General features: G+C 41.0%; 1 protein-coding gene across 1 annotated transcript; it reads right to left on the bottom strand.

The window, feature by feature from the left end:
* Positions 1 to 343: 343 nt before the first annotated feature.
* LOC148526504 (solute carrier family 12 member 3-like) lies at positions 344 to 21,419 on the bottom strand. The gene is made up of 26 exons (XM_088470201.1): positions 20,697 to 21,419; positions 20,385 to 20,531; positions 20,193 to 20,268; positions 18,914 to 19,009; positions 16,433 to 16,572; positions 16,132 to 16,242; positions 15,930 to 16,041; positions 15,392 to 15,522; positions 13,996 to 14,080; positions 13,745 to 13,899; positions 13,009 to 13,116; positions 12,561 to 12,684; positions 11,506 to 11,607; positions 10,809 to 10,964; positions 10,588 to 10,687; positions 9,937 to 10,048; positions 9,589 to 9,711; positions 9,118 to 9,224; positions 8,727 to 8,809; positions 8,265 to 8,324; positions 7,373 to 7,486; positions 7,090 to 7,201; positions 6,890 to 6,976; positions 5,012 to 5,129; positions 2,205 to 2,272; positions 344 to 758 (listed from the first exon to the last, which is right to left on the bottom strand). Exons 1-26 carry the CDS (start codon positions 21,417 to 21,419, stop codon positions 617 to 619), a joined length of 3,492 nt encoding a protein of 1,163 aa, XP_088326327.1. The 3' UTR covers positions 344 to 616.
* Positions 21,420 to 21,680: the final 261 nt, after the last annotated feature.

The raw sequence follows: 21,680 nt of genomic DNA, 5'->3' as shown, positions 1-21,680 counted from the left end.
CAGGTTGGCACAGTTTTCTTAATGTAATATTTTCTGGATTTCTCAATTAGAAACTTTTTGCCTACAGGTGCCATGAAAACAATGCTGATAACCTAGGGTGCTGTGATTTAAGAAAGTTTGGGAACCACTGCCATAGTGTGAAACACTGCACAAATTATTATATTGCTGTGATCTTGAAGAGCTTTAAATAAGTAATATAAATGTATTGTTTTCACCTCTTCAGATTACAATTCAATTATTACAAGTTGAGTTTTATTTACAGAATATATTACAGGTTTACAATGTGAATAGACAATATCTCTTCCACTAAAATGTAAAATATTTAACAAGGCAATGTGTTTAATCTGTTTCTTTTTATGCTCTAAAAACAGTAATTCAAAAGAGATACCGTTAATCGCTGATTAGAAAAAAAAAAAAAGCTTTTGAAATGCCAAAGTATCCACTGTCATATAGTTTCCTATGGTTATGAATTTGTTTTCTCATCTCAGTAATACACAATAGTTGTACTTAAGCTACTAATTAAAAATATTTTCAGTTCCATAAATGCACTGGAATTTCTTAACTTCAATCATAGCCACAAGATGGTACCATTCCTCTTCCTATCAATGCTCTTGCCTCATTGGCAGTATATTGTGAGCGAGTCCTGCTGATTACCACGGATGAAGATGATTGGTGGCATTATGTCACGTGATAGGCTTTCGAGCCAGGCCATGTAGAGGGAACTGGGGCAGTCTGATTTGCTTGCAATGGGAAGGCTTCTGCAAAAATAAAACAGCACATGTAATGTTAACAATTAGCCACCAATGGATAGTTTGTTTTGTTAAACAAAATCTGTACTAGAGAGAGCATTAAAATGGTGATTTATATTTCCAAAAACACCCATTCCATTCTTTGTTAGACCGTTCTCATATGTCTTGGTTTATTTTAAATGACATGTTTTATGGCTGTGGAAAAATATAGTTGATAACATACAAGAGAAATCTTGTGTAATAACATTTGTCATAACTTTGAAATATATAAAGTTTATCGGACTGTAATCCATATCATACATAGAAGACTAAGGCCCATTCAATTAGCTGCGATAATTTTGCCACCATCTGCAGAATTTACTTTCTGCCTACATCGCGTGTTTTGGACGCGGAAACTTTTCGGGTGCCCCCCGCTATTCGCCCAATTCAATTCCAAAGGACGCGAAAACTGCAAGCCACGATGTCAGAACAGGTGCAAAGTGCTGTCAGAAATGGGGAAATCGGCCTGAACCCGCCCCAAGAGATTCACTAACATTGGGGTTCACTAGAGATGCCCCCAATTAGCCCTAATGAAGGTATTTGTGGTACTTAATGTGCTAATTGGTACCAATTGTCACAACTTAACACAAGTGGTGAAGAATAGCATTATGCAATATTTTTTGGAGAAAATAACTACTCCCAGCAAATGTGGGGTACATGAAAATGTGTGCTAGCATATTTTTAAGTTGCTAAAGTGAAGTTTTAAATGACGTCAAAACTCCACCTGCCACAAACACCTGCAATCATAAAAACACCTGCCCCATTCTTGGGGACCCCCCAGAAGTCTATTTCGCTGGTTTTTAAGTTTGTCCCGCAACTTTGCACTTTTTCGCCACCAATATGAAAGTACTTTTTTGGGGTATTGTAAAGTTTTTTTTGACACAGCTTATATTTGGAGGACTGTCCCAATGGTGCAGGGGGGTTTGAAATCAACATATACCTATTTACACAGTATTATTGCTGAAACTAGCTAAATAACTACTGCAACATCTTAAATAAACTTCAACAGAACAATTGTATGCGTTGTGGCAAAGAGGGTTCTTTGCGATGTTCGGCTATAAAGAACATGACTCATTCCCTGGTATGTGCATTGAGTAAGAAACTCTTTCTTTGACTTATAATACGTACTGTAAACCAGTCTGATTATTTCACAGAATGGCATCAAATCTGTCCATTTCGTTATCAGAAGACATGGAAATTCAAATAAAGATCATCGAGAAATTTCTGTGGAGAGGGCAGAGCATGTTCTACTTCCTCCTATGCCATGATCTGCATCTCCATATGAGCTCCCATCCTTCATTCGTCTGCGTAATACTTATTGATGGAGATACTGTATTCTCTAATACCAGTATGCTCATAGCCATACACTACTATAGAATGAATAATAGATAAAGTAATTTCTAATACGGAACTTACATTGCAATAAGTGCGGCATCACTTGAGTTCTCCTGAAGGATCTCGTTCATTCTCACATATCGTTCCGACTAGGAAATGTAAAAACAAGAAAGTCAGGCAAATCTGCAAGTGAAATGCCTAGGGGTCAATTTAATTAGTTGTAAGTTGGCTCTCAGCACAAGTAAGTGCACGTATATTCAGCATTTACGGTAGCCTGGACTAGTTGATTTTTGTTGGTAGTCCCATAGGGCTAGGTACAAAAATCTGCATGTGTAATATGGGGGTGAGATGAGGTGCTGTTCTCAGCAAAATTCTATTACAATGGCATGGAAAGGCTGGCAATGCACTTGGCCCCGCTTGCACCTAATTGAATTGACCCCTTTAATACTGTCATTTCTGCATTAAGACTGGATAAGAATGTTAATTCTAGTACAGCAAGAAGATTTCTTCAGAACTTTAAAGCTACTGGACTTGGTGATTTACCTAAGAGAAATAGTACTACAGATGTACAAAAGGAGTTCTGGGCAGGATATGTACAGCGAACAAAACAATTTGATGTGGAGGAGGATGAGAAAGTATCAAAGTTTAGGATATCCGCATGATATTTTTAAGCAATTTCCATGTAACCACTGCTGGACAGATACATTTCCAATTCCAGTTATACCATCCTGCAAATATCTAGTGCACTACAATGTGATATGTAGTCATTTTTATGTTATTCTAAGGTGAGAAGCAATTAGTGGAAAGGTTCTGTCGGGAACTTGTGCGCTAATAAAGGATTTTTTATCCAGCAGGAAAACCTCTCCCCATATAGGAGTGCAAGCAAAAATGATCAAGGTTTTCCTCCCATAATTACCTGCAATGTGTGCACGCACAATATGAAGTTCTGATATAACCTTCTGCTTACCTACATGTTATTCTTTGAAAATTTGGGAAATTTCCAGCAATGAAAATGTTCTCATACTATGTACTGTAGACTTACTTGACAAGGTGATTACAGCTGCAATTTAAAAAATTTTATTTTTTATTTTTTTTGTTACTGTAACACAGTGCATATCAGTGCTTTGTTTTCCTCTCTTTTCTTAAGACTTATATTAATTATATTGTCAAGAAAGTATTTTTTTGCTGAAAGCAGAGGGGCATCAGACGTGCAGCCATTGGAAGTGTTCCTGGCGACAGAAGCAGGATCTGTTCTTCTTGGCCATTGGTGGAGTCATTGTGAGATGTGATTGGTGCTTCATATTCCAGTTTAAGCTTAAACTGCTTGGCCAATTACTTCCCAACACAATAACCTGGCACTTTATGGAGTAAGTAGAAGAACTTTCGAATGCCCCTCTTATCAGTATTCTTGTTGACCGCACAATCCATCCACCTGCACTTTGTCATACTGCTTTTATACCGAAATTCCGGGTCTGACCCGGAGGTTGTAACAGTTTTCCAATCCGGATCAGACCCGGAATTTCTCTGTCGCCGACCCAACATATTCCTAAATTGACACCGTTCACACCGGAGCCGGGTCTGCAGGGAGCCGGCTTTTCCGGTGTTGAAGTGGACGCTTGGAGATTACTTCATCTCAAGCGCCGCTGAAGCCGGGCCAATCGGCAGGCATGCCTGGATCGCGCAGTTTACACTGCAGGGTTTCATGGATTATTCCCGTGTTAAACCCTGCAAGTTACCTGGGTTGGATTGCCGGGTCACACCAGGCAATCCAACCCTTTTACACCAAGGAACTACCTGGGTTTTAGCTCTGGTGTAAAAGGGGTATAATTTTGTACATAAGGGGTTTCCAAACTAGGTCCTCAAGGACTCCTAACTTGTTTTCCATAACTCCTAACTTGTACACAGGGGCAAACATTACTGTCGCATTTAAAAAGATCCACAGGTCTGAAAATATACAGTGTTTTTGGTCCTTGAGGGCTGAATTTGGCCGTCCCTGATGGACATGGAGGGATTACTCTGACTTAGGGATGGCCATTGATCATCGAGAGTTAGCAATCATCAATGATTAACTATAGTATAAAAATTTAGTGAAAATTGGTGCCAATTTTCACAAAATTTTTATACTATAGACATTTCTTTGGATCTTTGGGGAAAGTTCCTTTATTGAAAAAGGCTGCAGCATAGTTTTGAAGCGCCTGAAATCCTTTCCCACTTTTGTCTTGCATAAATGATTAACTGTTGATGGCCAATGGTTTTGTCATCAATGGCAGAGAGCCATTTGTTCTTTGCCGTCGATGGATGAGTGGCCACTAAGCCACACCCCCATTTTTAATTGGTCCATGGCCCGCCATGCCCCCTGCAGCAGTGGCCAGTGAGGGGTATGGTTTACCATAGATTTGTGTGCCATCGATGGACACCCCAACGATGGCCATCCTTACTCTGACTCAACGATCATGTGACCATCTCTGGTAATGAGTTTCAGTGGTGAAATTCAAATTCCTCCAGCTGCAAGATAGTGCCTTCCAGTGGCAGCCTTATCAATCCCCCACCATTTATTGATTTTCAAAAGGGAAGAGACAGTTATAAAAAATATTTCCTAGAAAAAGTACAATCAGCTGCATGTGCATAAGGTACAAATCTTGTGGTAAAATAGATCAAATAAATCCATATTGTGAGATTTCAACTTCAAGTAAGAAGCTACACTTGCTCATTCAGGCTGGGAGGATAGCCATGTTTTTGTGTTACAAAGAGAAGAAAACTAGCATCTTACAGATATTGAAGGATGAGAAGTGATTACCTGAACTGACTGCATAGCCATATAAGTGGTGCGTGTATGGATACAGTCATAGCACATTTAGCTGTAGTTAATTGAAAATACATTTTTGTACCTTCGATGTGTGGTTTTGAAGATCCTTCTCGCTGATACTCCAGGGAGGGATTTCTGATTCATTCTCACTCTGCTCTTCAATATGATACGGAGCTATAAGGTCCTCAAACAACTGCATGCTGTATGGACAGGAGAAGTTTACAAATGAAACCACTGATTGTATGTGACACGCTGAATTTTATATTTAAAAGCGTTGGGTTTTGTTTTCTCCAAAGTTTCATAAATACTCACATTTAGCTTTTTGCTAGTCAAGAGCAGGATTAAGGGTATGGTATGAAAAGTTGACATTCAGATATGTCGATATGGTCATTAGGTCAACCAGCAATATGTAGACATTCACAAATGTGGACATAATCACAACAAATAAGATACAATACACATTTTTTCTATTTATGTGTTTGATTTGTTAAGGTGCATACACACACAACGATTTTTTGAATGATTATCGTTAAACGATATTCGTTTGAAAAAATCGTTCACTTTCTGAGTCAAACGATGAACGATTATTGTTCAGGCGCGTTCACGTTTGTAGTTTGTAGTTCAGTCAGACTTGTCAACTCAACGATTTTCATTAAGTTAATATGCAAAAATCGTTTGTAGTTCATAAAAATCGTTCATTACATTTAGTAAATGAACAACTTTAGTAAACGATTTTAGTTAATTTTTTCAAGGGAAAAAATCGTTTACTAAAATCGTTCATTAACTAAATCGTTGTGTGTGTATGCAGCTTTAGTTACAATCTATGTTCATTTAGAACTAGCTAAAAAATGTTTGCCGAGATGTAATAAATAAATATTTCCTTTTCAACTCCATAGCAGCCATAGCATATGGGTTAACGTCTTATCTGCTGAGTAGAGACAGAAAAACAAAACATCAACTTTAGGTTAAAGACCCTGGAGCTGATATCAGGGCTGTCTTAACAGCATTTTAGGCACTGGTCAAAGCAATACACTTGGAACCCTACGATCGGACGCCCACTGCCTCCTCTCCCCAATTAATAAAATCATACCCCAGATCAAACGCCAACCCCAATTAATACAAGCAGATACCAGATCCCCCCCCCCACACAAATTAATAAAAAATAGACCTCAAATTAAAAAAAATCACAACTTGCCACTCCTGCGGTCAAGCGCCGTATCTCCACATGCTTTCATGTGATACATTCTGGGACTTGAATGTGGTGGACAATGCCCCTGTGATGGATCCAATCGTATCCCTTCCAGCACCCCCTGTGGCTCGTGCGCCACTCAACGCATGCACAGAAGGACTTCTGGGTCATAGAGCTGGATGTCCTATCGCAAAGGACAGCTCTTAGCGGGAGAGCTGTCCTTTGTGAATTTATTTATACAAACCGGCATTATTTACACCAGTATGCGCCGAGAGGGGTGGAGCAGGTACAAATTATTTTGGAGGGACCCAGCGGGGGCCAGGGTCTGCCGCCGCCCTCCCCTCTCCCTCTCACCTATCAGCAGCCCAGCTATGTGCTGGTGCAGTGGGACTCCTCTGGATTTGCCCCTAGGGGCTTACAGCGCCCCCTTTGTCAGTGCAGTGCTGCAAATCTTTTTTCCTACGAGGGGTGTGGCCACGCCTCCTGCGATTAGGCCACACCCTTCCAGTGTAAAGGGGACCTCTCTGGCTCTACGGGCCTGGGCATGCATGCAATGAGTGGCGGGAGGTATCTCATGCAAATTGCGATGCTTGATGCATCCCTTCAACAATCAGAGTGGTCGGGTAGCATTCCCTACCTGCCTTACAAGTAGCCCAGGAGGCACCAGCTCGTAGGTTCCCAGAAGTGTGGGGCCCTGGGCAGCTGCCCAGTGAGCCCATATGTTAAGATGGGCCTGGCTGATATCAGAGTGCATTAATTTCATATTCTTACTTTTTGGGTTGGGGCTTCTGGTTAATGTCTGTCAGCACTACAACATCATGGAATCCTAGTCTGAACTTCTCCAGGAGAGACTGCATTCTGCAGGGAGAGATCACAAAGGGAAACTGAAAACATATCGTCCAATTCTTCTGAATGCTACTACCCAATCTCTGTCAAGTGTGCACTCATAAGTCTTATCGATAATGACTCACTCTCTCCTCTCTTCCTCTGCATTTTCCTGTGTTCCTCTGATGTAGACCCGCACTTTGCATTGGCTCCAACGCTTTCTGCGCATTAGCAAGTATGGGATAAGCAGGGTCAGACCTTGAAGGTGGTAAAAGGAAGAAAAGAAACGGAGTAAATATTTAAGGCCTTATCATACTACAATTGTATCTGACTATACACAAACTACTGGTTAGCATGTTAAATATATTTTGTTGTTTATTTCTAAAAATCCTGTGTTTAGTTTTTGATTGCGTTGCCCTTGCTGCATACCTCCATCATCGTATAGCCAGTAAATGTGGATGCTTCTCTTGTGCTGGCGGCTCTGGAATTCAGTATTGGTCTGATTCATAAACTCTGTAATCTCTGGGACTGTATATGAAGGTTCTGGAGATAGAGCAGAGTAGATGAATTCATGAGATCATGGAGTATAGCAGAGACACAAACAATGATATACACACCACAAAAATGCAAGGACTTTCAATGCTTGAGGGTCCTCACAGTCCGTGGAACTATTCCTAGAAAATCAATCTGTGCCTGTTGGTTAGCTATACACATGAATTTGTGTCTGTTACATTGGCTGAAATACACCTAGAATGTTGTTTAAACGTCCTATTAAACATACAGGATGTGACCATACAAGTTTTTTATTAGAAGTGCAGATTTTTAAGCACTTTTGTTGCAGGATTTAAAGTGGCAATATAAAATTGCTGCTTTGAATCTTGCTGCAAAATCACCCAAAAAATTAAACACTTTTACAAACTTGTACCCCATTATATTCCTCCTCTAAGTCTCTGGCACGTCTGAGACGGGAGAAAGAACAAGGACTCTCACTGGAAGAGAATGGCTGTGATCCCTCTCACTACACAGGGAATTTCTGTAAATGAGCCCTTTTCACCCATTTATATCATTAATATCTCATGCGGAAAATAAATCTTGCTCTTGCATAAATAGAAGCATTCATTTGCTTAATCTGTATTCTGCAAAGACCCTCTCCAATGCATCTAACTCCTCTCACCAGAGGGTGCAGTTTTGCGCACAAATGTGCTTCACAATGAAACTTGTGAAAAATGTAGGAGTGTGACATCACAAAACAGCATTCGCTCTGCAGGTTATCACGTCCGCGGTTCATAAAGGTCCCATAATATAGAATGTAAAGCTATACCATTTTCGGTCTCCTTATCAGAGATTCCCTCATTATCAGAATCCTGGAATGCCATGTTATCTAAGGGAAGAGGAAAGTATTCAATGTGATATACACTTGTAGCACCTTTAATAGTTTTTCAAGGAAATATACTGTTAATCATATGTGAAAGATTATACAGTCATCTATAAACAGGTCATATATTCAGGCAATACATCACTCTTTAAACAGCTGATCTCTAAGACTAATGTCAGACAAATAAGTTTCTCATTGCATGTTTTACCTACGCTTTCAAATTTAAATGAATCATAGGAATTAAATTTGGTTTTCCTGTTTTCCAAGCCAGCTCAAAGTATTGTAGCATAGTTTTTCTTTAGCCATTTGTCTGCTCAGTCCAAGCCTTAAACACTGCCCAGAGGGTACTTGTACGGTATTTGTTAGGAGCCAAAATTGAACAAGAAATACACCCCCTGTCACACTTACATTCTCCCTGCATCTTCTGTGTCACATCAAGGCCTCCATTTATGCGTACAATACATACACCAAACTGACAGTCAAATACATCACTGTGGAAAAGTCATAAGAAAATTTTTTATTTATAATAAAAGTAAGAGGATGAACTGGACAGTGGTGACGTAATAGTTGGAAGACAGAGAAGGAAAGAATAGTAAGAAAGTGATGGACAACACAGACAGTAATAAGTATAGAAAGAAAGTGGTGCACAATACAGGGAGTAAATATTGTACCACAAGGATGGATATCCACAGGAAAAAAGTTATCAGTGGCAGATGGGACAGCAGGGGGCAGTATGCAGAAATAAAGGGAGATGCATGCTGAGAAACAAGGAATTCTTTAGAAATAAGAGGCCACTTACTTAATGATTCCCACATATTCTTCTAGGCACTGCCCAGGAACCTTTTGCCAATTACTTTTGTAACCCAGCACCATGGTGTTTGGCTTTAAACGACCCAGACCAGAGACCTATGTGGACAAAACGTTTTAGAATCATGTGTTAGTAACATTGTTCTGGACTCTCTTTCATTGAGTATAATTGGATTTGAATGAAGACTAGTTTATCATTTTCAGTGATCTATGGTCATTGTATTAACACATCTTATTATACAGCACTTTCCAGTTGGCATTATGTTATTCTAAGACAATCAACTAAGATCTTTTTCTCCAGTGTGAAAAAATAATCATCATCTGTAGCTAGTGTCATCTATAGTAATGTAATGTGGCAGAGGATGGTATAGAAGTCTGGGTAGGTAGAATTTACTATTTTACTATTGCTCATAATGACCAGCAGAGAAGGAACTCATTGTAACCAGGTGATAAGTTTCCCTACCTGCATTAAGCTTTTGGCTCCAGCTCTTAAGGTGCTTTCACGAATCACTGTGTAGAACGATCTCACTTTCCTTGTGTTCAACCACCGCAGATGTCCCTCTGAGTCTGGCACCTTGTCAGAGTCCTGTGGATATTAGCATTGATTAAAATATAGACCTACTTTGTGCCACATTTTCCATTTTTAGGTATAACATAAACTATAGGTCTATTCCTTGTTTTATAACTGTGTCGACAGCAATGTTTACCTATCTGTACTCACAACATGACATTCAAAGTTAGCATTAGAGCCCATATTCCACCCATGTTATTTAGGTTTCTAGGATAACAGGTTGATAAATACAATACTTACAGTGACAACATTTCCACAGATCATCAAGCTTGTGCTCTTTGTTACAGAACTGACAAAGTCAACCAAGGCAGGACGAAAGTTGGGGGGTCCAGTTAATACGAGACACTGCGGCCTGAAGGGACATTGACAATGCATTAACTTTTACATCTAGAGAGCACAAGGCTTCTGTCGACTGTCTTAGGTGTAGTATGAAAGATCGACTATGTAATGGTTGACAGTTAATAGTTTGACACCAAATGGTCAACATACAATAGGTTGACAGTGACAAAAGATCGACACACAAATAGTCGATGCAAAAATGGTCACTTTTTTTTGTAATTTAACCCTAACCCTCCCCCTGGTGCCTAACCCTAATCTTCCCTCCCTAGTACCTAAACCTAACTGTCCCCTCCGGGAGCCTAAAACTAACCCTCCCCCAAGTGTCTAACGCTAACCATAAAAAACATGTGTGAACCATTTTTTGTCAACTATTTGAACCTGTCAGCCTTTTAACCATGTCGACCTTTTGCCTGTCGACCTTTTGTACATGTCAACCTTTTATCCCTGTCAACCTACTGCCTGTCGATCATTTGGTGACCACCCAATGACTATTGACCTTTACATTTTCCATCTTCTATCCGGATACCCTCTGTCATAGACTGATCAGAATACCTAAAGTTCTTGACATGTTCTTGTACTTCAATTAGGCCCATACTGTAGGTCAGTGCCATACTGTAAGCTCCAGCCTGCACGGAGGACCCCCAGTTAACATCTAAGATTCAAGAAGAGAAAGGAGGCTTGTCAATGCTAAATTACCACCACTTACATTGGAAACAAACTGTGACCACAATTCAGTTATACTTTAGCCTTAGCATAATGGCTGACACTCTTACCTGGCTTCTTATAGGTGACATAACCTAGCAGTATAATAATGATAGCCACAGCAATGATAGCTGCCCACCATGTCAGGAGAAACATAATGACCACTGACACTACAGCACCAAAAAGGGATGTCCATTTGCTGTAGTAACGGAAAGACGGGCGCCAGCCTGTAGGAAATAAAAAAATAATATATAAGGACTACTACTCTGAAATGCATATTGCAAAACACTGTGCTAATCCTTCTGTCACAGGTAATGTATTGTCATTTGTCACTGAAGGTGTGTTCATTTAAAAATATTGGGCCTCATTTACTAAAGAGTTTTATCACCAAAACGAGTGATAAATTTCACTGTGTATGATAAGTGGTGCTTCAGCCAATCAGCTCCCAACTGTCAACTATTAGAAAAATGACAGTTGGGAGCTGATTGGCTGGAGCACCATTTATCATACACAGTGAAATTTATCACTCGTTTTGGTGATAAAACTCGTTAGTAAATGGGGGCCATTATCTGTAAAACAAATCATGATAATACCAACAAAAAATATGATGTGAAAAAAAGAGATAACATTGATGAGATGCCAAAACGGCAAAGTAAGGTATTTACAGAATGATGCAGGAGGACAAGTTCGGAATATTGAATAGAAGTCATCTGAAGATGGACAAGACATTATGCTTGTGACAGAAGTATATTACACATTTATCTTTACCTGGGGAATTGGTAACGGATGCATGGAAGCAGCTAAAGTTGATGAGAGCGTAGGAGCACAGGAAGAAATTGGAGATAATTGGAGCTATCGTGTTTAGCTCAGCTGTGGAGATGAGATTAGGATGAGAGTTAAATGGGAAATTATGGTTTTACCAAGCATAAGATTACATTTATAAGAATATTAATACAGCTCATGGCAGGGGTAAGATCTAGTAAAGATAATTCACCACTAGGCTTACATGAAAAACTGACATGGAAATTAATCACATCTGTAAATTTAACTGACTAAAATGTGTTAAAAAATGTGCAGAGTAAATTCTCTGTGTTTTATATGCACATTGTCAACTGCATTTGGAAATGTCTCTCTTCTCTTATACACTTGTGTATGTACGAATATTTTCATTCCTATTGAAAATCCCATAAAATGTGTTTAAAAATAAAATGTGCAGTGTATTTTGTTCCTTGTTACACATTAAATATATTTCTATTTCTATTGGTATTTCTTTACACAAAGGTATCCACTTCCATATTTTTGGGGTTTAGGGTAATATGGTATAACATTTTTTCTACTTTTTTATTATGATTAGACTAAGAACAATGTCCTGAGTAACCAACAGACCTTGGAATTCTTATAATAATTCCTTAATGTTCTGTTCAATGGCAGTTTAATGGAATACAGCTCAATCAGGGGAGTAATGAGGACTAAGTGTAGAAATGTATAAATTATGGGCAACTTATATGTTTGAAAGGTCCTAATTGGCCAAAAGAGTCCAGTTTATGATATATCTAATTCTTTTCACAGTTTAGGGGTCTATTTACTAAGCAGTGTTAGGAGACAGAGTGAAAAGTGATAAGAAAGTGATAAGGTACCAGCCAATCAGCTCCCAACTGTCATTTTTCAAACACAACCTGTGAGATGACAGTTGGGAGATGATATACCATAACAGTGTAGCATGATAACTATATTTACATTTGTTTGGCACATCATTATAAGCTATAGAGTAAATGAAGACCATTATACATCCCTGGATGTGGTGGTAAGAGATATATGCTTACCAATAAGGATGAATGCAATAGCAATAACAAAAGCCAGAATGTATCCACGGATAGGCTCATTGTTTTTCCCATACCCTTTCCCAAAGAATCCAATAAAGGGGTACAACTTGTCCTTGCAGAGGCACTGTAGAGAAGGAGGATGTGTTACAGACAGGTATGGTGCATACTGTATAAAGAATATAAAGCTGTAAATATAAAAGAAATACTTTATGCTAGATAAATGTAACTATGAACATATAGGTGACACTCTGACTGTTATTCCAAAGCAGCTTTAGTAGCGTTTGCCTCTGAGTTGTACCTGACATGGAAAACAATGAGTACAATGAAAACTCACATATTGTCTATGTCTCAGTAGGCAGACAATGAAAAGATGACTCGTCACAACATCACAGGTGGGATAGTGGAATTAATGACCTATAGATATACTGTATAGAACATAATCTCTTACTTGGAAAACTTTGGGAGCAGACACCAGACAGGCCAAAGCTGAGGAGAGAGTAGCTGCAAAGATCCCAGCAGTAATGAGAGGACTGAATGCTGACACCAAGCTCATCGACTGCAAAGAAACAAACAAACAGTCATTTAATGCGAGGCACAGGAAAGCATATAACTAAATCACCTACAGGTAGTGCAACAACTATTTTACACTTTTCTGAGCAACACCTGTTTGTCTGCCCCTCCCCTTTAGAATGTAAGCTCTTACAAGCAGAGCCCTCTACCCTCTTGTGCTTCTCCCTACTTTAGTTTCATCTACTTCTTACTCACCACTAGGGCTCCTAACACTTGGTTGCTTATGCTCTGTTGCTTATCTGTGTGTTATGGTCACTAATGTAGCAATGTATATTATCCATGTCCTTGTCCTGTATTGTATTGGACTGTATGTCTCTGGTCAACCTATTTGTTTATGTATTTTGTAAGGTGCTGCGGAACACTTGTGGGGCCATATAAATAAATGATAATAATAATAATTGCTTCTAGCCTTAGAACTGGACAGTGAAACTACTATAAAGGTAAATCATAATTGGATCAAGGAAGCAGATTCATAAAAATCTCTTGAAATCCTTTATAAAAATGGTTTGCTCTTAGTGATACAGTTTTAAAGACCCTAGTCTCAGCCAATATGAAAATAACAAGACACTGCCATTCCATTACCTGATTTGTAATATATGGAGAAACCCCCTGACCTGGTAGTAGTTTGCTATCCCATAAGGACATAGTTCTGTTTCTTGACAAGCAGTAAAGTTCCAGCCAAACTGACAACTGAGTCCTTCACAGTCTGTCTCATTCAGAGGCATGGTGTCATTCAGAATTCCGGATGCATCACGTAGGACACATGAACCTAAATGAAGATAGGAGGATGAAGAAGAGTTTAGAATGGACGATCTGACAAAATGATAATATTCTTTATTATTTTACTGATCCAGATATAACTCACCTATAGTGGCAGAAATTGCAAGGTAGGATATTGTGGTCCAAAATATGGCCATCAGTGTTCCCTTGGGAATGGCCACTGCTGGGTCCTGAAATATTAATGTTAAGAGGAGTTAGGAAAAATCCTGAAAATATTTGTGTTTAAAAACAATCAACACATAGGGGCTGATTCTGTGTTGGGAACAAAGCAACAAAAAACAAGACAAAACAAAACAAAAAAAACAAGTAACTATGCACCTTGGTAAAACCATATTGCACTGCAGGTGTAGCAAATTTAAAATGTGCAGAGAGATTGAGGCTGGGTACACATTAAACGACCCGTCCATCTTGCCAATGGTCGGGCGATTACCTTTCACCCCAGACCATGCAAAATTGAAGATTTAATGAAAGACAGAACGATCACTCATTCTGTCATTCATTAATATGCACTGCACCGCTGACGTCGCGCGGGAGTGCGCAATCGTGTATACACATTAGATGATGTGCCCGATATATGATTCCGATCCGCCTCAAATTGGTATATTGGATGATATATCATCTAATGTGTACCCAAACTTAAGCTGATTACACACTAGATAATATGTTACCCGATCTGGCGGATTGGGCCGACATAGCGTCACATCGGCAAGTGTGTAGCCACTATGAGCTACAATGCGCGCTCCCACGGCAGGGCCGGCTTGAGGCATGTTCGACCAGTGCGATCGAATAGTGGAGCCACCCCATAGAGGGCACACTCCTCCCAGCCATTCCCGATTTCAGCGGGACAGTCCCGTATTTCGGGCACTGCCCTGCTGTTCCACCCGCGGGGCGAAGTGTCCTGCGGGCGGTCGGGATGTTGGGCACATCAACCGCTGCATCTGTGTGGCGGTGGCAGCCCCTGGGAACAAGAATGGATGCCGCGTGCATGTGCGCAGCATCCATTAAGTGCAGGGAGAGAGCTGGGGACAGCCCAGCTACTGATGTACTGATGTAGTGCAGGGCTCGCCTCCAGCCTGATGTTAAATGGGAGGCATGCCATACAGGCTCCCCCCAAATAGCATCATTTAGAGGGTGTGGCACATGGTAATTAGACCACGCCTCCTGCATGCATTACTTATCCGAGCTGCATCCAAGGACGCAGCATCGGATAATCCGGCTGTGACCCATGGGGTCACTTAGCCGGCTGCCGCAGATACAACAAAGAGGCCAGGTAATCTCCATCAGCCTACGGAGATCCTGCCCCCGCCCCCCCCCAATGACGGCAACACGTCTCAGTTTTGGGAAACGGAGTCGGTCGCCGCACAGTCCCCGCCCACAAATGGCAACAGACTGTTCATCACTGACAGTCTGCTTCCACTGTATGGGTCTGCAGGAGCCAGCTCGCACCTAATTGAATTCCCTCATACTATAAGACCATTTACCTTTAGGTCTCCTGAGATGTTTGCACCAGCTAGGATACCAGTAGCAGATGGGAAAAAGATGGAAAACATGCCAAAGAATGTTCCAGCTTCACCACGCCAGTTTGGAACAAAATTTTCCAAGAAGATGGAACCTGTGAGAGAATGAAAGGTTTGGTTACATTAGGATTTCCCAAACTCTGCCATTACAGTCCAGGTTTTAAGGATATCCATGCTTGAGTCCAGATGGTTAGATTAAACTGACTGAGGCACTAATTAATCTGGTTAAGCATAGATATCCCTAAAACCTGGACTGTAATGGCGGAGTTTGGAAACTCTGAGTTACATGACACATTGTCATAGTGTCTGGCTGGGACATATAATAAATTTGTTACTTAACAACCACCATTATTTGTAAATGGCAAATAGCAGCTATTATCAGCCTTATAAGATAACAACTGTCCTGCATATGATGATATACTACAAAATATGCAGATATTTATGTTTATGTTACATGTTAGTACTAGTAGGCATCATAGGCAGTTTTACTATGGGATTTTACCTTGGTAGCTGAAGAACCCTTTGGACTGTTTCTCTTCACTGGGAGGTATGACTGTCCCCACTAGGTAGCTTACAAAGGACACCATGATAACCAGGAAGAATACTACTTGTGCCTGTAGAAAGATGTAGAGGTAAAAGTCAGCTTACCACTACATTTAATGAGCAAAGACGGCATTTCAGAGAATATGTGCAGTGATACGAACCTTTGCTTCCCACTCCATTCCAGCTAATGAGATTAAGAGGAGTACTGTAACAGTTATGACACCGATGATCCTGATGTCATTGACTGGGTCGGCAATTACAGCATCATATTCCTAACACAGATAAGGGTTAGCAGAAACAAACAAAAGTTAGATATGTTGAGAAAATTAGAAGGGAATACATGTTTCATCATTGATTTTTGTGTATACTTTGTGATTAGTTTATAAAATATTATTATAAAGAGATTATATATATATATAGATAGATAGATAGATAGATAGATAGATAGATAGAGATACTTGCTTTCAAGAGGTCCCCAACAGTCTCCGCAAAGCCTACTGTGTGCATAGCGACTGCGACTGCATTGGCGAAGGCAAAGATGAGTCCAATAGAACCTCCTAATTCAGGGCCTAAACTCCGAGAGATCAGGAAATATGTTCCGCCTACAAGCATAGGAAATATCACTTTGAGGGAGTGGGACGATAATGTTCTGGACAATGAATAATGTTAGATATAGTTCAGAGGCCTAGAAGAACTTTCAATTGGTCCCATATTCAGGGCTGCTGAGACATCAGGTGCACCCTGGTACTGGGGCAAGCATGGCCACAGGAGGGGGTCACAGCTCCATTGTTTTGATTTTGGGCCTGATTTAGGTATGTACGTATACCCGATGGTTTAAGTACATATACGATGTTTGGAGGCCTGCACATGCGTATGTGCAGAATGGGTCCTGTGTGAACGCTTGCAGTACACCCTTAGCCCCAGAATGACTGACATGCTGCAGCGTTTAGTGGTGGCGTCCAGGGCCGTCCTAAAAAATGGGGAAGGGTCACCCCCGTTTTGTAGGCATGTCAAGTCCAGAGTTTGTGTCGACGGACTGGTAGAGGGTTTCAGATGGCTAGGCCGTGTAAGCGTCAACTTGCGCAACATAACTGAGGGCAGGGACCATCGTAGCAGATGGTTGCGATGGTAATACGAAGCAGCATCCACGTATGCTGCTCTTGGATCATAGATGTATGCAGCAGGTGTCTATTTCCTAGACAACTCTTGCTGCATTTGCATTTTAGTGGAACGGTACCCACATCTGAATTAGGCCCTTTTGTGCATCTAGTGGGTGTGTGGTGGCAGCATCATTATGGGCTCTCCTGCACTTCTGTGTCCCTAGACAGGCCCCGGCTCAGGTACCCACCTCACGGGATCGGTATGAAATACCGCCAGACCTATGTCCGGCGGTGCAAATCGCGACGCTGGAAGACCGGCAGCAGTGAAGATCCCGACAGGAAATTAAGGTAAGCATTACTAACCCTTTCCCCCCTTAACCCTAACCTCCCCCCCTAGTGCCTAACCCCCTAACCTCCCTCTAAGTGCCTAAACCTAACCCCCCTGTCCCCGCAGCCTAAACCTAACCCTCTCGGGGGGGGGGGGGTGCCTAACCCTAACCTCCCCCCGGGGGTGCCTAACCTTCCCCTTGCCTAACCCCGCCGCCTGGCTTACCTTCGTTCGGTATGCGGGGCATCGGGCTACCGGCGCAGGGATAATGAAAGGCTTCGGGATTTCAACGCCTATCATTAGTCCCCTGTCGGGATTACACAGTCGGGAAGCCGGCGGTCGGCATTTTGACCACTGGCTTCCTTACTGCATACCCGCCGTACAACTGTGTGTGCTATGGGAGTGCCACGGTGTGTCAATGAAGGCGTCTGCGTTCTCAGACGCAGAGCCATGTTCAGGCAGAAAAACTGCACCTGCCATAGGGCTGATGCAAGTGTCAATGGTGCACGTGACAGTGTTACAGCGCGTAATACCCTGAAAGTGGTAAGTTCAGGACTTGAGCATTTAGACACAGGCTACTACACCAGGGGGCGGCTGAAGATAGCATTTGCATATTATCGCTCCAGCGACCCCGGCAACAGAAGCAAGAGTGGTTGTAACAGCGCCCACTTCTGAATCAGGCCTTAAATCTCTCTGCACATTTTACGTCTGCCCCACCTGCATGGTTTTGCCAAGGTGCAAAATTACTTGCTCTTTTTGCTTTGCTATCAACTCAGAATCAGCCCAATAATAACAACCCAGCAAACAGAAGCACACCCCTCCCCCCCCCAAAAAAAAACAAACAAACAATATTTACTCTATATGCAGCAGATTTACATTTTATGCATTAAGCTGGCCACACACTAGACCAATTTACATCCAACCAGCCAACTAGTTGATTGGTTGGAATGAAAATCTGGTAACGTATGGGAGTAACTGATGACCAGCAATTTGCTCCTAAATGCCAGAAAAAAGATGAAAATGGTTGTTCAGACAAGTTTGTTAAATGTTTGATCTAAACTATTTGTTCAAACAACCGTTTTTGTCCATTTTCCGGCGTTTGGGAGCAAATTGCTGATTGTATTCCTTACCAGATTTTCTTTCCAACCAATCAACTAGTTGGCTGGTTCGACAGATAATCTTTAGATGTGTGGCCAGCTTTAGGTCACAGGTTCTCAAAGCTGGTACTCACAACACCAAAGAATGCATTTTTCCAGGTCTCCTCACAGAATCACAAGTGAAATAATTAGCTCCACCTGTGGATCTTTTAAAATGCGTCAGAGAGGAATGACTACACCTGTGCACCTGCTGGGTGACCTGGAAAATGTGAACTGTGTGTGGATCTGAAGAACATGTTTAAGAACCACTGAAATAGGTAATTGCATTCTTATTCTTCACCAGCTGTCTCATAGTAATCTATGATAAGAAACATGATAGTGTGTTACAATTGAAACGGAACATGCAGGACAAACTCACCTGCTTTGACTTTGCCATTAGTAGAAATGGCAGAAATGGACAAGCCCGTGATGCATGTCACCAGAACAGACAACAGAATGATCACCCAGGTCAGACCTAAACACAAATGGAAAACATCATTGTATCTACAGCATTCCTGCCTTACAAGCAGGTTCATACTGTATTAATGTGATTGCTAAAGCAAATAATAGACTCAAATGTTAAGATGAGGTTTCTGTCTTCATGTGACTTTAATTTTTCAAATGCTATATTGCAGATATTACTATGTCAGTTGCTGTACATGTTTTATTTAACATTATCAGGGACAGTCATTAATTTTTTATTTTCTTTGAGTACCACACTAATATGCTCTCTGAGAACCTATGTATCCAATGCAGAAAGGAGCAACAATATAAACAGCTTTGATGAAATGTGTTATATGTATTAAATTAAAAACTAAAAAAGGGGACAGAAACATAGTGCACTGTGGGGTCTATTTACTAAGCAGTGTTAGAAGACAGAGTGAAAAGTGATAAGGTGCCAGCCAATCAGCTCACAACTGTCATTTTTCAAACACAGCCTGTGAGATGACAGTTAGGAGCTGATTGGCTGGCACCTTATCACTTTTCACTCTGTCTCCTAACACTGCTTAGTAAATAGACCCCCAAATTTCATAACAGTTGCATGCTGTGTTCAAACTTCAAACCACTGCACTACAAATATGAGTAGGGGGAAAACCGTCTTAACTGGAAGAAACACCAGCATTAAAAGTGTACACCTGATAACACAGCTTTCTATTGTTGTGCAAACTAGTTACATGTGACAAAGCATTCAGAATGTGGGGTGTAAATGATAACTGCTTTATTTTCCAGGAATAAAAAGTAAAAATGTATACTTCTAGTGCTAAATTGTATCCATAGATGATAGAAAATATGCTGCCCAAAATATGATTTTTCCATACTGCAATGCAGGATAGAGAGGGTGCTTCAGCAAGGATCGCAATTGCAAAGCTCCACGCAGGCTATAGATATGATGTATGCACGCAGGCAGCTTTGTAATTCCATCCTTGCTGATATGCAAATGCAGCAGGAGGTGTATGACACCCCCTGCTGCATTTATGTTCACAGCACTGCATCCGAGGTCGCAGCCTGGGATCACCATCGGGACCATCAATGGTCGCGATGATGGACGGCGCTGGGCCGCCGGCCAGCTGAGTAAGACTACAGAATCGTTCGGGCATACCTATTTCAGCTTATGTTGCGATCAATTATAGATATATAATTGTTATATATAGGCATACCTATTCCAGCTTGTGCTGTGATCCATGGTAACCTCAAGTACAAGATGACCCCCCAAATATTTAACATGCACCGTATCTGTTGAGAGAAAAGTAAAGCAGCATTACATGGGTAATGATTTATAGATGCAAAACATATTGGAACGGCAAAAACATAACAAAACGCAACCAGTTCTTATTAGGACTTATACATACCATGACACCTTTAATCCACCCAAAGCGAACAGGTCCCCCCTTTGGTTTCTTTTTTTTTTCATCTTTCTCTTCATGCAATTCAAGCTTCTCTTTGTCATATGTTTCTACATCTTCATTCAAGTTGACTGGAACCATTTGCTGTTCATCCTGACAGATTAGGAAGAATATAATTTTGATTAGGATTACAATTTCTCCATGGACAGGGCAATGATGAAGGGGATGTAGGACACAAACAGCTGTGCTTAACATGAGAAGATGCAAATCCGGGACCAAGAGACAGCCACAAACCACAGAACATTCCACTGTACTTACTGTTATGGCATTACGGAGAATGTCCAGAGATGGACGACTGCGTTTTAGTCTCCCGGGTGCTAGTGAGTTGACATAATGTTCGTGTCTGGGCGTGGCATCCAGGGTGTTATAGGCCATTTGTCTTTTTGTGATCAGTTTATTACACACAGGCAAATTTGCTGGGTTAAGGCAAATTCCTGCTGCAAGAGAATTACCGGTCTTGCCACAATTCCCCACCACTTCTGGTTCCTGATTACCTGTGGAGCAAGGAATCATCTGAAGCCCTGTATTAAATGCCTCAATAGATTGGTTAAGGTGATAGAGAGCTTCTTGTACATGTTCTTCTGGTACCTCCAAAACCAGCCCATCAGTAGTGGAGGTATATCCAGATGATAGTTCATCACTGCCGGATGAACACTCTAGGGACTCCAAACTTTCAGACTTGCTTGTCAGTTCTATCTCCTTAATTGTGTCTGCTGAATATGTTTGATAATTGCAGCTCTCTGATCTATGGACTAAAACATGTTTATCTCTGATACCATTTATCATTTCATTTACAGCAACATGATCTTGGGCCTTTTTGTGGCCTGGCCTCCTATTTTCAGAGTAGGGAACCTCATGAGAAAGATGCTTATTAGTTTCAAGTGTGCTGGTAGCAGCCCAGCTTCTGCAGCGGTCAGACATGGAGACGGGCTCTATGTTGAATCTTCCAATGGAGAACGGAGTACTTGTTGGGCAATCCATCAGCCCTTGACAGGCAATCTGCTGAAGCTATGAACACTACAAACTGCAAAATAGAACATAACAATTAATCATCTAAAAGCATACATTTCAGTATCAAAGCTAGAAAAAAAATGTATTTTAGTAGCATTTAACCCACATAGGCCTTATTCATTTAGGTTTGGTACTTTGTCGACAAGTGTTGTCCAATTAGTCACCTTAAGAAGATTACATATTTGTATTCAGACTTAGGGGTCTATTTTACTAAGCAGTGTTAGGAGACAG

This window comes from Taudactylus pleione, unplaced genomic scaffold (assembly GCF_031769625.1).
Source record: "Taudactylus pleione unplaced genomic scaffold, aTauple2 ptg000095l, whole genome shotgun sequence".
NCBI lineage: Eukaryota > Metazoa > Chordata > Amphibia > Anura > Myobatrachidae > Taudactylus > Taudactylus pleione.
This window is presented reverse-complemented; position numbering and strand designations above follow the sequence as displayed.

What these genes read in the sequence shown, in the direction of transcription:
- LOC148526504 (XM_088470201.1), bottom strand. Translation starts at nt 21,419, where the DNA reads ATGGATTGCCCAACAAGTACTCCGTTCTCCATTGGAAGATTCAACATA. An exon ending in GAATGGAGTGGGAAGCAAAG is followed by an intron (nt 16,042 to 16,131) that starts GTTCGTATCACT and finishes ATCTTTCTACAG; the next exon opens with GCACAAGTAGTATTCTTCCT. An exon ending in AGGGTTCTTCAGCTACCAAG is followed by an intron (nt 15,523 to 15,929) that starts GTAAAATCCCAT and finishes ATTCTCTCACAG; the next exon opens with GTTCCATCTTCTTGGAAAAT.